Source organism: Bactrocera oleae, chromosome 3 (genome assembly GCF_042242935.1).
Source record: "Bactrocera oleae isolate idBacOlea1 chromosome 3, idBacOlea1, whole genome shotgun sequence".
NCBI classification, from domain to species: Eukaryota; Metazoa; Arthropoda; class Insecta; order Diptera; family Tephritidae; genus Bactrocera; species Bactrocera oleae.
This window is the reverse complement of record NC_091537.1, coordinates 85,166,207-85,183,735: the sequence shown is the minus strand read 5'-3', so window position 1 is coordinate 85,183,735 and position 17,529 is coordinate 85,166,207. Positions and strand designations below refer to the sequence as shown.

The 17,529-nt window shown below is 30.9% G+C and overlaps 1 protein-coding gene across 2 annotated transcripts in view; it reads left to right on the top strand.

Moving 5' to 3' along the window:
- The window catches only part of meng (serine/threonine-protein kinase meng-po), a 42,116-nt gene extending 30,387 nt beyond the window's left edge, over positions 1-11,729 (top strand). Inside the window, exon 2 of one of the 2 annotated variants that reach the window (XM_014247146.3) lies at positions 9,328-11,729. In XM_014247146.3, the coding sequence (XP_014102621.1) occupies positions 9,328-10,661 (1,334 nt within the window). In that variant the 3' untranslated portion in view covers positions 10,662-11,729. The remainder of the gene's footprint in view (positions 1-9,327) is intronic. The other variant, XM_014247147.3, reaches the window with a different exon arrangement.
- The last annotated feature ends 5,800 nt before the right edge of the window (positions 11,730-17,529 follow it).

Sequence of the window (17,529 nt, the reverse complement as noted above, 5' to 3'; positions counted from 1 at the left end):
ACAAAAACAAGTAAAAAAGAAAATCGACTGAAGACAAATGAAAATTTTATAAAGCTAAAAACAAAATAAAGCAACAACAATATTTTTTTGATATATATGTACATACCATATGCATGTATATACACAATGCAGAGAACGGCCTGGGTGTTTCCCCGTGCCATCAGCAAACGGCCGGGGTAACTAACTGCAAGTGTGGGCAGCGAAGCGGGCGCTGACGGCGGGCAAGTAGTTGGCAACTTGGCTATGCTGCTGATCCATTGACGTCAGCAATGCCCCCAAAGCGTTGTACACTAGGCAAGAGCAACGGCTGTGGTGCGCGGAGACACCAACAGACGGACAGATCGGCGTTGGTCACTTGGCAGATGCGACTGTGTATTTTCTGTGCTGGTTGTTGGTGGTGTGGTCACAGTTGATCGCCGTCGCAGCAACAACGCCTGGCCTGGCGAGCAGATCGAAACGGCGTATCAAATGTGTGGAAACGCATAAAAAAACACACTCACTTTAACACATACAAACAACAAAATAGTGTGCGCTGGCAGCGGAGACAAATATTACGCGTTAAATAAGCAATAGTAGCGCAGCTTCTTGGTGGAGGGGGGGGGGTAGGCCAAAATCCAATTGGAAAAGTTTAAATTTATTTTTAACTACACGACCAAACGGCAATGTGTATTTGATGATTGGTAAAGAATAAAGATAATACACACACAATGCGATTGCAGGGCAAAAAAACAAACAGAACAAGGCGAGAGATAAATATTTAAGTGCCTGCGCGCAACTTGTAAACGCAAGCAACCGCAAAAAGGGAGAAAAAGCATTCTAAAACAAAGGCAAAAAAATTCTTGGAAAAAGGGGCAACCACATTTGTTTAATGTCTCGTAAACAAATAGGCAATGGGCCAGGCGGCGGCAGCCATAAATGACCAACAACAGCCGCAGCGGTACAGGCCCACAAATTGCACAGCCGACCACAATGCCGAAGCTGTTAGGGTGTTTGCTTAGCACAAAAATTGTAACATCAACGGCCGAAATGCGTAAATGCGTTGCAGCAAGCCATAAAGGCATAATAATGATAACTATTTGTTTATATTATATTCATATGCGTGTATAGATGCTGCAGAGATATGCGTACTGAAAATAGTTATGGGGTTTAACCGATCTAGAATTTTTAAAATACCAAAAAATATTTTTTTGGCTTGAAAAGCACAGTATAGTGTGAAAAGCATTATACAATTCATAGAGTACTACAAAAAACTATTTTTTCCTTGTCGAATCTAGTCCTCAAATTCAATTAACACTTTTTTTACACTCAAATACATGTTTGATAAAACATTAAAAATCGGAATTTGTTTTATTTTTCTTTACTCTCAGAATAACTTGTAAAAGTTAATCCTTATTTAAACTTCTAATCTGGCCTAACCCATTAATACAATCGGAAAGGAAGAAGAACTAAATATATTCTGATACTTTTTTGGTGCAAAAAAAAAATTTAATTTTAGTAAATAGTAGATTAATACAGCTAATTCAAGTAGCACACGTAGTGTGATTGTCTAAAAAAGCGATCTTTGTTAATTGGTTTAAAATTTTGAGGTTATATTTAAACATATATTAAGAATATATAGTAAAAAAAGCAGAGAAAATATATTTTGTTTATAACATGTGGTCTCCGATGGCGCTAAAACAAGGTCCTCCATTGCCGCAGTGATCCCGCCTTCTTCGTGGTTGAAAACAAAAAAAAAAAGAGGAATTGTGTTAAAAAAAGTTGATTTTTACTAAAAATATTGCTCTGTTTTAGCCTGTCAAAATATGTTTTTTGATCAGATCAAAAAAACAACAGAATATACAGAAAAATTTTGTTAGGATCATTTGTCTCCGAGAAATCATTGAAGCAAATTCGAAAAATGATATTTTGAGAAAAACTCCCTTTAACATACTTGTATACTTGTGGAGTTGAATGAACTGAGCAGCTTCACTTTAGTAGGCTGTAACTCAAAATCTATTTGAAATTTCGATTTAAAATTTTAGCATGGCATTTTTAAAGGTATAAAGTATAAAAATATGCAAAACTAAAAAAAATAATTTTTTCAAAATTTCATATTAGGGGTGTCTCTTAAGATTTGTTTTGTAACTCAAATTGAGTTTGTGTTGAATTTTTTAATTAAAAACATCCCCGTTTTGAGTAAAATAACGAATAAAATAAAGTTTGGCAGTCTTAACTCACTCCAGCACAGTGATTGCAATTACCATACTTCTTCCTATTGTACATGATTTGAAGCAGCTCAAATACTTTTCCATAAAATTTATATTTTCTTAAAATTTTTCGCGGTTAATATGTGTAGCTCTCGTAATTAAATATGGCATATATTTCAAAATATATATATTCCAAATCAAAACTAACGATATTAGTACATAAAATTTTCAAATAAAACTGCAATTTAGTGCAAAATAAACCACGCAAAACAATTAAATAATAAAAACATTAAACAAATCCAAGCAATAAATACCGAATGTAGTATAAACAAAATCGTAATTATTTTCGTGCTAATATTTTACTAGAACTTTATATTTTTGAAAAGTACTCATAATATGATGAATATTTTGCAGTAACAGGAAACAGTATTCCATTTTGTTAAAAAGGTGCTAAAAATTTGCAAAAAAAATTTTGAATAATATTTATTTATGGAAATACTCAAAACTGATGGAAATTATTCAAAAACACTAAATAGTACTGTATTGCTGGAATGGTATTCAGCATTATTGTGATAATTACTCTAGATATTAGATTTTCGCCAAGCTTCAGAAATGACTTCAAATTGTTGAACATTTACTCAATATCTTATGCGATTTTTACTTGTTATAATATACAAATATAACATTATTTATACTAATATTTTTGTTATATTTTTTTTTTTTAATTCATTACTAATAATAAAGAACTGGTTTAATTTGAAATATTCACACAAATATTCTATATGCTCGCTTAGCTATCATTTCCGACAGGGTATTTTTGAATCACTACGCATAAAAATATATTACAGCTGTCTTGCCGCGGCACAAATGTTTATACACAGCACTTAAACGCACAGCCAACGAAGGGAGTTTGTGTAACGGTCAGCGTGTGCCATGGCGTATGAGTATTGCGGTTGTCTACTAACTGCCTGACGTCAGCAGTGTTGCTCCAATTGATAGTCGGCTATTTAAGCACTTAAGCATGTATTTTAGCAGCATGCCCGTGCTGCTCATATATCAAATGTACAACATTCGCAGTGAAAGGGGGAAGAAATTACTTCTTAGAAAGCGGAACAGCGACATGGCAATTCTTCCCGGAATCAATAAGCGTTTGGCATAAAGCAAGCTATTCATAATTTCTTTTAAGCTTTTCGCTTTATTAGTTTAATTAATGACGCGCTACTTTTCCTGAAATGTTTTTCAAATATAGTCCACATGTCAATGTAGACATGAGCCAAATATAATTACATATATTTGTTGTTTGCTTTAATCATTTCTATAGCACAAATCCCTATATTGCCTGCGGATCACATTTAGACGCTTGGACGCCCCAAATTTCGTTAGCGTGAATATTTTTTGTTTTTGTTATATGCAAGAAATAACGCATATATGCTGGCATATTTATTTACAATTTTTGAATTTTCGTAGATGTTCAGAGAGGTTTTGTCTGTCACCTCTGGCATTAGGAACGCATTAAATTTGCGTCTGGCACATATGGTCCGCATACTATATGATTTTAAAGATCATTTATATTATATTCACTTGCTTTGTTTAGTGTTATACTTGTATGTTTTTTTCGCTACTTTTCGCGCTCTTGTTGTATGCGCTTGTTATTCGCTTTGTCCAGATCAAAGTGGCGTAGTTTAGTTATAAATCACAAAGTTAAAATTTATTATGTAGTTTTTTTTGTCATTAACGGTGGTTTTATATTTTACCCCGAGCACATATACATACATACCTACATATACATATATATACTTATATAACATATAAATCTATTTATTTTTGCTTAGTGATCCAATCAAATCAGTTCGTGCAAAAAATCACATTATTTTTTATTTCTATTTTAAATTTAAAAATTTTCGCAGTTTTTTTTCGCTTGTCTTTTTTTTTGGCTATAAATTTTGCTGACGGTTTTCCAAAAAAAAAGTCATAATTTGTTTAAAATAATTGTCAGGTGGATACAAACAGACCACCTACGTATTTAATGTCACTACTAATACATATTATGCAGCCGTGTATGTAGCTGTAGTAGAATAATGTATCTTAAGAAAAATAAACATTAAAGCAGTCTGAAGCTGGCAGCGCCGTGCGTAGCAGTAAAACATAGGGCATTATGATACTAGCCAAATTAGTTGGATTAAAAGGATTTCTTAACTAATGGCGATGACTTGAATTAGGTCACGAACGAAATAAGTTGATGTTAACTAGGCGATTTTGTTAATTATATTTTAATAAAAAATAATTTGAAAAAACCCATTAATAAAATTTCCATTATCATTTAATGACATATTTCGAAAGAAAGCATTAAGTGGTTTTATCCAATTATGAATTAAAAAAAAATATAAAAAAACTCGTACAAATAATTCGAGTTAAAAAACCGCTATAAATTAAATAAAAATTATACCACTATTTAAGTGAGTGCTTCTAAGTAATTAAGTATGGTCTCTGGAGAGTGATAACTTGCATAACCAACATCTATTACTTAAAGCTTTTTTCCTACGATTCTCAAAATTTTCTATACACTACCTTATTTTGTTAATTTTTTGTAATTCGCATCAGGTGGCTGCCACATTTGTGTAATCAATTCAATTTTAACTAAAAATTTATAAAATATTTCTAATTTAAACATCAATTATTTATAAGACAGTGCTTCAGTTATCTTATAATTAAAAGACGGTAAACAAGTGAAGAATGATGGCAACACTTACAAAATAATATCTTGGCAAAAATCCATTTAAAATAAACTTTTGTTTTAATTTTTCAATGTTATTAACTATTTAATATTAATTGATCGTATACTTGCGGCAACCCATTTTTTAATCTAGTTTTTTTGTGTTTTTTGTAACCCATTAATCTAAAATTCGGAAAAAAAATCAATTGAAACACATTATTGTTTGCTTTTTTCTATCTTATTAACTATTAATTAATTAATACAATCTTGTGGCAACCCATTTTTTAAGGTATTTTATAAATTCTCACGTATCAAAAATTTTTCGAACATACCGAAAATCTAATATATTTCACTCATACACTATACTATACTCGTGCTCTATTAGATTAATTGAAAAACAGTTTGTAAGCAATTGTGTATTAAAATTTTTACGGTTTCACACACTTTTGCCATTAATTCTTTGTCCAGTATGTTTACGACTACATTCAATCATTCTAAATTGTCTATTAATTACCTAAATATTTACCTGAACTTTGTATAATATAATATTATTACTAATTAATTACCTACTCAATTGCAAATTAAGTAACAGTACGCTACTATTATTTTGCAAACAACTTGCGACTATAAATCAAAGCGCCAAACGTGAAATCCCGGCAATAAAAAAGTTCGCTTTGAAGTCGCTAAATTATGGCGTAATGAATAATTTTCCGTACTAAATTGTTTTCGAATTTAAATTGTTCAACAGCTAACTTCTCGGCTATTTGTGTACTCCCTAATTGTGCTCAGTTTGCTATAGGAAATCTTAACTTGATTTGCACTTATTGATGCCGGTTTACTAAGGAGCATAAATTATTAAGTTCCAACCTTTAAAATAACGCAAATTTTTACTTAATTTAACTAAATTATTTAATTTCAAAAGTTTTTGTTTAATAACTCAATGCTGCATTTGATGTTTTTATATTCATTACTTCAATAACAGTGCGGAAATAAAAAAAACACAACGAAAGACGTTGAAGATTTGCTGTTTTAATAAAGAATATTGTAAACAAAGTATTATATATTTTTTTACATACATTTACATATGTACATATGTATGTATATACAGTACTCGTGTAATTTACGTTATTGCATATTATTTATAATCATGTTAATTGCCACTAAAAATAAACGCTTAGTATTTCTACTACTCTACTTAGCACAAAGAGTAAAATAAAAAATTACAACAAATCAAAAGCGAAAAAAAAACTGGTGAAAACAAAGCAAATTCTGCTTGTGCAATTCGAAAGATTTGACTAATAGAAATTCGCACTTAATAATTTATATTTAATAGCTTGGCGGCGGGTCAATGCCAAAGTGGTCGGTTGCTGTGGTTACTCTTAAGATCTTAAATGGGCGGCGGCGCTCAAAAATGCCTGTACGTCAATGATGAGTTGTAAAGGCGTTTTTGAGAATACATACATATGTACATATATGTAAATGCATACGTCTATTTATTTATATTTATGGTAGAACTAACCGTAGTTTTTATGTCAGCTTTTTACAGTTTCGTGTTGCAACATGCTGTGCTGACTGACGGTTCATAAGTGCCCTTAATTACTTATAAACTAATTTGAGAGATTATAAAGAATTAATTGGTGCATTATCAGTTTTAAGTGATATTTAATATTAATATTAAAAATAAAAAATAAAATGGTGGGTACTCTACACATTTTTTATTTTCGTACTCATATTGATTTGTTTTTTAAATAATGATGAGTTTAGATTAATATTGCAAAAATATATAAATATTTCTACAAATATACTTTTTCATTCTCCTATTTTTCCACACATTCTATCAGTTGCCAACTCTATATTTTTTGCTCTCTTTCCTATTCTTATCTTCAACTTTAGCTTAATTTTACGGAAATTAAAATAAAACAGGTGGCAACTCTATATTTTTTAAAAATAAATTTATTTGCATTGGCATCTTTCCGCGAACACACATGCTCCACTTTGCGGGCTTCAAATACCTATAAACCAATTAGTAAGGTTATACAGTAGTTGTTAAATTATAAAAAATATTTATTTCCATACTCGTATTCATTTTCATAAACTAATTTAGTGAGGTTATAATATAAAAGATGTTGAATTATCATTTTTGAATAAATTTTTATATTTTTATTATAAAACAGCTGTCAACTCAATTCGATTATGAAATCCGATTAGTCTTATATTTCATTTGTGTAGTTTAATCCACAGAGTTATTTAATTTTCTGAACGTTTTTGACTTCCTTTATTTATTGCTACCTTGTTTGTTCAGATAGATGTAAAAAGTATAGTTAAGGAGCCTTCTTTGGCAGCTTGGTCAAAAAAGCGGCTATTCATATATATTTGGATCCAAATTTTTTTATTTTATCTTAATATACACATTAATTTTATGTATCTACACTATGCTTACTTAATTTTATGAGCATTTGTTTAATTTTATTTGATAAATTATTTTTGTTTTTGAAATTTTATTTGCTTTTTATTTAGTATACGTTTAAACTTTATTTTATTTTTTCCATTTATTATCTCTTTTGTTACTTTTATTGCGTACTTTATTTAGTATTTTATATCAATGCCAATTTTTTTTTAGTTTTACTGCTATCAATTTCTCTTTTTCTGCTAGTCTTTATGGCCTGGCTTTTTGGCTTTTCATTATGTACACACAATTTTCATCTAAAATATTTTTTAAAATATACATAAAAATTTATGTACTATAAAATCATCTACCCCCATATTTTTCTCGCAATTAATTTGTCTACTCCGCAATTTTTTTATGCACTTAATCAATCATCTCGCCTCTTCATCATCACAAATAAAATATTGCGTTGTTGTTTTCGTGTGAAGTTCTATTTTTATATTTTAAAAATACTTAAAAAAGTAAATGTTAAAATTTTTTTAACGCATGTCATGATTTAGTATTCATATTATTGTTTAAACCTTTGAAGGCTATTTTTGCATTTGAGACCAGACCAAATAACTATACTACTTGTGGCAACCTCCTATAAAACTTCATCTAACAGTTTTGTCAAAATTTTATGTCTATATCTATTTATTATATTGTAATCTTAACACTTAAACTTTTTGGCACTCATTATGTGTTATGGATAGTCCTTAATCAGCAATTTATAGCACGGAACGTATAAATTTGATCGATCCGTTGAATAAGTCATAACTTGCAGGTCTTCTTTCAAAATCTCAGAACTCTTAACTTATAGAACTCTATTAAATATTGTCGATAAATAAGTGGAAGTAATTTTAACAAATTATAATAAGGGATATCCAGATATGAAAGTTCCAAGATGATCATGATCATAATTAAATTTTGTACTTATAAGGTATTCAGTCTTCAAAAACGGCTCCATAAATATTTGCTTGGGATAGTAAAATATAAAGAAAAAGTTTATAAGGAAGAAAGGTTAAACGCTATAAAATTCTGAGAGAATTCCCGAATTTCGAAGATTATTATTCGAATAATGTTATAGACCATACCCTGAGGAAAACTCCAGACAGCATTTCAAGGTTGTCGCTTGGCTGGAATCTGGAAGAAAGCTGAAGTTGTGGCCAATCAAAACTAACATGAAGAAGGACGGTGCTGCGCGAATCAGCCGATGCCACTTATGTCTACTGGGACGGTGCAAAGACCACATCCTGTAATCGCGTGAAATCGTATAACCTTGTAGAGGCCCCAGCTCAAGAGAGAAGTAACAAGGAAAAAACTTATAGATAAATAATTACCTGAGAGCATTGGGTAGTCTCTCGTAAACACGAGATATTATTATACTTTATATCGGTTCATAAAATGGTAATGCTTAAGGTCGAGTAGTTTAGGGAAGAACATTTTGGAATTATATATGAAAAGTACAATGGTTCTCGATCTTACTATATACCACATAATGGTAACTTCAGGTTTTATCATTTGCTTTGCAGTTCGTAGATAGCTCTTGGCCAAGAAAAATGTTGATTGTTTTTTAAAAATTCTTTGATCACATTTCCAAGTTATTTTTGGTCTATATTGTGATTTGTTCGAGATTTAAATGTCACAATTTATAATATATCGTTGTTAAACTATTCTTGCACGCGTAAAAAAATTTTAATTAAAATTTTTTAAATTGCTCGCTTTGCAATTTTATGGTTTCTTCTATGTTGTCTTGTATATAAATTATTCTAAAAATGTTGATGACAACAACTGGGATAGCCAATCTAAAAATAATGATAACGTGGAACAATACAATAAGTTTAATATATTTTAAGATATGCATATAAATATTATATATGTATATGTATGTATGTACAATGTTTTATAAATTTAAAAGCTCTCAAGTTTTACGCAATTTCCTATGCTTCCATTTAATTCACTTTTATTCATATGTGCCTTTCTCCGTCTTGTTTTGTTTACAGAGAAACGCTCATTCTCTTTCCGATTGCGTCGTTCGATCGGCGATGGCGGCAGCACGAACAGCAGGAACAGCAACAATAATAGCAGCACTTGCACGAATAACAATTCACTGTTATCACCGGTGACCAGCGCAAAGCTGGAAGTGCCCAATTCGAGCGCCTCTGTCAGTCGCCGTAGCAGCATCTACAAGAAACCGGATAAGGATGATAGTGGCATTATACACATCGTGCCGGATATTGAATTGCCGTTAATGACATTCTCCGATCAGTATGATGTTGAGAAGACGCTCGCCGAAGGCTGCTTTGCACGCATATTACTCGCACATCATCGGCCCACCAATACGTCGGTGGTGCTGAAGGCCGTACATGCTGAGTTGGCCACGTTGAAGGACTTCCAAAAGGAGTTCCATCTCAACTATCAGTTGTCGCATCATCGCAATATACTCAGCGCTTACAATGTGGCCTTCCAGACGAAGGATTATTATGTGTTTGCTATGGAGCATGCGCCTTACGGTGATTTGGCGGCTAATTTGGGTCCGCACGGTTTGCACGAGTCGGCTTGTAAAACGATTAGCGAACAATTGAGTTCGGCGTTGGGTTTCATGCATTCAAAGAATTTGGTGCATCGTGATCTTAAGTTGGAGAATGTGTTGGTCTTCACGCCGGATTTCTCACGTGTCAAATTGTGTGATTTCGGCACAACTACGAAGAAGAGTTTGCTGGTGCATAAGGTAAAGCACACGTGGACCAGTTGTGTGCCGCCTGAAGTGCTGGAGATTGTCAAAAATGAACGGTTTCTTTGTATGCCCACCAGCGATTCGTGGCAATTCGGCATCTTGTTGTTCAACATACTGACTGGCAGTCCGCCATGGAATATGGCCGATTGGGTGAAGGATACACAATATTCGAACTTTATGAAATATGAACAACGTAAGACAACAAAAATACCCGACGGCTTCCGTCGTTTTTCGCCACGCTTGATGCGTTGCTTCCGCAAGTATTTAACGCATGATCCGGAAGATCGTTGTAAAGTAACCGAGGTCATAAAATACATGAAAGATCGTTGGGTTGAATGTCGCATTGCGACATCGAAGTCGGCGATGCTCATCTCACCGAATCCCGATCAGGACTCGTGTATTTATTTGAATAAGCGGGAAGGTCGTCTATCTGCCGATGAAAATAAATTGAAACTAAAGCGTATGATGTCCAGTTATGGTTTGGATAATTCTATCGATCAGACAGTGGTGCGTAAACGTGTCATTGAGTGGCTCTCAACGTGCGATGCTAACTTCGATTCAGATATCGAAAGTCTTGCGGCGCTAGAAGTGACCAATTAGACAGTAGTTGGCGCGTGGAAGGTTACGAGAAACGCGCATAAAAATTGGTTTAAGTTTTGGAAATCGTTTACAGCAAGCTTTGCGCCGGTGGGAGGTGCAACCGCGTTAGCCATGACTAATGCAACCCTAACGCGTGCTCGGCGCGTAGAAGACAGGACATCACATGTTATACGTGAGAACTTAGTGGCGATGAAAAAATTAAAAAAAAATATTTAAATTATTATAATTAAATGTATACAATACAGGTCATATCGACAATAAGTCATATTCAAGTACCAAATGCACAAGAATTTATTGTATAATATTACACGAGAGAGAAATAGAGTGTCATATTGGCGTGTTGCGCTAACTGATAAATACCAATTCAATGAAATGAAAAAAAAACAGAAAAAAATCAAATTATATAAAAAATGCAATATGTACGTTGAGAGTTTATACATTCATAAATTAAAAATAAAGCGAAAGAAATTCAATCAGTTTTGTACTAGCTTACCTACCCTATTCCAAATATTATAATCATAGAAGAGAAAAGAAACCCCTAAAATGATTTGTTGGGTATTTCATGCAAAGATGGCAAGTTTCATAATATATTTAAAAAAGTTTATTAGCACTTTTCTTAGGATTTAAAAAGTATCAAAAACTTTATTTGAGTTAAAAAAATTAATTTAAAATTTTGGCTTAAAAAAATTCAAACAAACTCAGCTAAAAGTTAAAAAAAAATGTGTGTAGTGTATTTGAATTAAAACAATTTTCTATTAAATTTCAGAAAAAAATTTAAAAAAAATATATTCTATAATTTTTTTTTTTTTTTATATTTGATTTAAAAATATTTCCATCAAAGTTTTGTCTCGAATTAAACCCGAATTTATATAATTTACTAAAAAAATTGCAATTTTTTTTAACAAGTAATAACAATTTAGAAATAATATTTGACTTAAAAAATTTTGATTTTCCGTAAAATATTTTTTATAATTAATTCAATTTATTTTTTATTTTTTGCAAACAATAATAATTTTATCGCAAAGATATTTCAAGTTTGTTTATTTTATGGAAATGAAATGTTTTTAAATAAAAATTTTACTGTTGTATTTTCTATTAAAAAACTTGAGTATTTTTTTAAATAAATATAGTATACAAAAATATGTTATTGATAAGAAAACATAATAGTTTTGAAATCAAAATAAAGATTACTTAACAATTTTAATAAGAAATAAATTAAAATAAAATCAAATATAAAAATATATTCAATTGAAATTAAACAAAAAAATATTAAAATAAAATGAAATATCTGTGTTACTATATAAGATATAAAAATTAAAAAAATAAAATAAAATGAAAAGGAAATAAAATAAATAAAATAAAAATTAAACAAATGATTTAAAATATAATTAAATCAAAAATAAACAAATAATTTAAAATATAATAAAATTAAATAAAATAAAAACAAAATAAATTGTAAAAAAGGAAAAATTTAAATAACCTATATTGAAATAAAATGAAATAAAATAAACTACAAGAAATTAAATTAAAATAATAATAAATTATTCAAATAAAAAATACATAAAAAAAAATTAAATAATATAAAATAAAATAAAATAAAATAAAATAAAATAAAATAAAAAAATAAAATTAAATTAAATACAATAAAATAAAATAAAATAAAATAAATAAAAGAAATAAAATAAAATTAAATACAACAAAATAAAAGAAAAAACCACAGAAAACAAACATAAAAAAATAATTAAATTAAATTAAATAAAAACGAAATAAAATATGAAAAAGTAAAAATAAATTTTAAATAACCTAAATAATACCTAAGAAATATCAAATAATAAATTTCAATCGAATTCCAAATTTATATTTATTAACAAATATATTCAATTAGCTTTTTCTGTGTTTGGTTTTTTTAAAACTAGTATAAATATAAAAAGTTGATTTTGCATGAAATATCCCGCATAAACACACATATATATATATAGACTTAAAAAATCGAACCACCTATAAATTTAGGACAAATACTAAAATATTTACACCATGCGATTGAAAAATAAAATGATCCAAATTTGTAAGCTGCTTGAAGCTACTGTACTATATCTATATATGTATGTACATATAAAACTGGTTAGAAATATCCTGTTAAAAGAAAATACTAGAAAAATTACAAAGAAATATTTTGTAAAAACAGTCAAGGTGAAGTCACCAACAAATTGTCACACTCAAATATATTCAAATAGAAACGCATATAATTCGCTATATGTCATGTGGTAAACTCTCAAGTCAACGTCAGTCGATTTCGCAAATGTGATTTCTATCTAACTACCGTTAGATTAATTAGTAATTTTACATAAATATTAGTAGTAAATATGTATGTATGTATACAAACCAAATTTGTACATGCAAAGCAGCAAATAAAAAGAGCCGCCTGTGTTCTGGTGTGGTAGCGAAAAAAGCGGAAGATGAAGAGAGGTAGAAAAAATAGCTCAGGCATTTAACTCTAAGTTCTAGTCTTTACACAAATTGTATTCCTAGTCAATGTACGGACCGAAGGCTAAAAAAAGCTAATTGGCAAAAAATATTCCTAAGCAGAAAACATTTTTATTTGAATAATTTGTTTAGTATTTTCAGTAGTTGTAGTATCATATACGGCAACATAACAGTAAATAAATAAAATGAAAAAGATATATAAATATTATATAAATTTTATAAGCGCCTAGTATACTAGTAAACAATGATTTGTTTTTATCTGCTGTGTGCTAAGAAACAAATATATTGTATTCACATAGATTCCTGCAAAATAATACAAATCGCATGCTATAAATACAAACCTCGTATGATTGCACAAAAAGAATTACAAAAGAATTACAACTTGTTGGTAAATTTGCAGTAGTAATAAAAACAATAATTACAGCGTTTATTGCGGATGTATTTATATATATACTTGTCTATACTAAATACATATATATGTACCGAATTAAATTATATGTATCGAGATTGGCAGAAAGGAAATAAAAATATTAATATATAGAAATAAAGAAAACTTTATGAGTTTTTCTTTTTGGCCAGTTTGGGAGAACGGATGAGCTTTTGTTCATTTACAAGTATCGGGGATTGCGAACTGCGCGATAATTTGTTTGTCGTTGGGCTTAAAGTACGTTGTTTACTAAAAAATAAATTGAAAAACGTGAATATATGAAAATTTCTTCGAGAGTTTGATTCAATAATAATAAAAAGAGTTTAATTCAAAAATATAAATTTGGTCTGACGGAAGAATAACTTAAGCAGAGTTATTATGCTTGAACATTTAAGGTTCTTTTTCACCTATATTTTGCAATGGAGTTCCTGAACTTTCACCAAAAACCTTTTTATTGAAGCCGATAAAAAAAAAAGCTCTTCAAACTGTCATCGAATCTGAACAAATATGATCCAGACTGACAAAGAAATAGAAAAAACAATTTGACGTATTTTTATCTTCAATATCGCTTTCAAAATTGGCTCAAACAATACAATTTCCGGACCCCTGTTATAAACCTTGCCTGAGATGACCTACAGTGCGTTCAACGAAAGACTTTTAATGGCTTCAATGGAGTCATAGCACGTTCCAAAAAGACGGACTTTTCTGTTTCGAAAACAGAACAAAGTCTAACGGAGCCAAGTCCGGCGAATACGGTGGCTGAGCGATGACACTCGTTTCGTGATTGGCAAAAAAAAAATGCCATAATCACGCTAAAACGGGCGGCTCATTATCCTGCTGAAAAATTCATGCATTTTTTGCCTACAAATCCAGTCGTTTATAAAGAATTTATTCCCGTAGATGCCTCAATGGCCAAGTATTCCACATTTACCGTTTGACCTCAAAGAAAACGATGATCATTAAATTGATTTTAAATCGGCTTTGACGTAGATTTTTCAGTTTCGGCTAACTTTTGGAGCGCCATTTGCTAGATTGTTGTACAGTTCTAACGTTATATTCATAAACCCGCATCTCGTCACTAGTAATGATGCCTTTGATGATTGGAGGGCCCTCAGCTACTTTGTAAAGCATCTCATTTGTTACCTCTATTCTACGTATTTTTTGCAGTGTACGAGTCTAATATTGCCACGCTTCATACCCAAAACATTAACAAAAATACTTTCAGTCGATCAATAAGACATTTTAAGATCCTCTGCTATCTCTTTAATGCCAACACGATGATTTTCAAGTACTGTTTCTTACACTCTTTCGATGCTATCGTCATGAACAAAAGGTGGATGGACGACTCACAGGAGGCAAGCTTTCGATGACAACATAACTTTCACTGAATGCTTTGTGCCACTTAAATACTTGTTTTTGTGATAAAGATGATTCCTCAATACACTTTTGCAGATTCCATTGGCAATACAAAATTTCAAACAAACTCGTTTTTAATTTTTTTTTCCATGGAATATATCGCGAGACAAACGTTTCACGTCATAAACAAACAGCTTACAAATACACACTAATTGCCATATGGTGATTAAACTTCACACGATCATAAAAAAAAGTTGTACCAATCTATGACAACTTTTTTGTCGATTAAATGGACCAGTCTGAGTCGAATTTGATCAGATGGTATGCACTCTACATAAACCATTCGAAAGGCAGTTTTTTTTACTAAAACATGGCGAGGCTATTGACGACGAATTGGCGACGAATTGGCATTCAAAAGATACGTGAAGGTTCTACCATTCACAAACTTTTACAAATAAAAAAGCATTTCGCGTGATGGGTGTCGGGTTGCTCTTTCAACATCACAACGCGCTGGCTAAACTAGTCCTCCAACCTCTGTATTTAACAGATTCGGGCCCCAGTGATTAATTTATTTTTCCCAGACTGAAAAAGCGAATCTCTGAAAAAAGATTTCACTCAAATGAGGAGGTCAAGAGCTAGATCTGGAAGTTTCATCGTTACAACAAATGCGTTGCTCTAGATAAGGTTGCTCCAGATTAAGGTTAGAGCCTTGTGAGACGAAATTATATAGTTTTTTTTTTATCCATTACCGTACGTTCGTCATTGCGTGATGATATTTGTACGATGTATTTCGGTTAATATGATATTTATTTTTATTATATTTAAAATATATTTTGTTATATATCGAAAATGATTCTCAATATACGCTTATTAATAAGATTGCAAACCAGAGAGAGTTTCTGTTCACTCTTCTAAACCTCGTAATGAGCCTTCACTTCGGAAGGTAGTGAGTATATACTTGTATTATTTAGGTATATAAAAATGTCTTTAACCGCAACTTGACCGCTAACAAAGCGGCTACCTAACTAACGGGAAAATATAATATATATAATATATGCACATATTGTTTTTGTACTTCACACCCAGGTAGTACGCAATAAAAAGTTGTAACAATAAACAAATAAATTTTCTATGTGTGATTATTTGTTTTTCCAGTACATACCTCCTTATGTATGAGCTTATTTTAAGCTCGCGCTTTCTATAAATAATTCCAAGGCAATCGTGAACATTTCTCGACCAAAGAAATTTTATTGCCCGCATAATGACCCCTTTTCCGAAATTTTCAATATGCATGCAAAATGCTCGCGAGGCTATTGGAAATTATAGTTATCGTTTAGGTATTTGAGATTGATACAAAATCGTCTTAACCTGAATACAGTTGGTAAAAACTGTTTGTATTTTGCCAAGCGTTTAATTCGCGCCAAATGATTCATAGTAAAAAATTTGAATTATTTATACTATATTTATTTTCCAATACGTCAATTTGTAGTCAGGTATGAAATCTTAAATGAGGCGAGTTTTTTGGGATTGAAAGATATGATGCAGAGTTAGAGGTGTGTGGAATGAGATTGCTTGGTAGCGGATATGAGCGAAAGTTCCGAGAGCTTTTCTACCTTAAAAATATCTCGCAAAATCCGTCATCGTTGATCATAACTTTTCCAGAGTCAATATAAGCCCCACAAGTGCTAAGAGAAACTTTTCAAAATGTCTAAAGAATTACCTGTTATCTAATGACGTATGACGTAACTTCTATATACTTTACTCTTCGTATAGCCTGTAGTTATCTTACTATAACTCCATAAGGCTCCTTACGAAACGTTTTACATTCAATACCATATCTTTAAATGATGAAAGTAAAACTAATACATTTTTATTTTAATATATTTAATTTTGTCACATATTTTGTTTGGCATCTGCTTCATAAAAAAAAAGAAATTGCTCTAAGTATAATTGTTATTAAGAAAATAATCAATGAAGACAGTCAATTGAATGCTCTTAATATGCCGGAAGTAATTATAAAAGCAATATGGGTTTATTGACCTAGTTCTCATTACTAGGGGTGGTTAAAAAGTAATAGGACGATTAAGCGTTGGCGAGTTGGCGCAGCAGCGTATTTTGAAGGCGCAAAGATTTATATTTAAATATGTGAAAATGTAGTTTTTTGTCAGTCCGAGTCAAGTTTGATCAAATGTTATTATTATACTTAGATATTATCGAATCTTTGTAAAAAATCTAAAAATTTTTCTTAAATTTTTTTCATTGCTATTTTGTAGTTCGATTCAACATAGTCTCAAAAAATGTTTTTTTCTACCTTTCGATAGATATTCGGCTTGAAAATATGGTGAATATAATGATTGAACTCGGTTTTTTGCAGGCTTTAAATCTCCGACTCAAAATTGATTCACTTTACGAGATGAGATGACTTTACAAGGTTTAAGGAGCCTTGGAACTTACCAATGCACCCACGTATGCCAAAACCAAACCATTCAAGTGGCTTCGGCTCGCGATTTTCGATTATGCACGTAATTATGTTCACACATTATTAATTTTCACAAAACATTGCGTATTCTAAGGGTTTCGTTTTCAATGCTGCAAGTACTT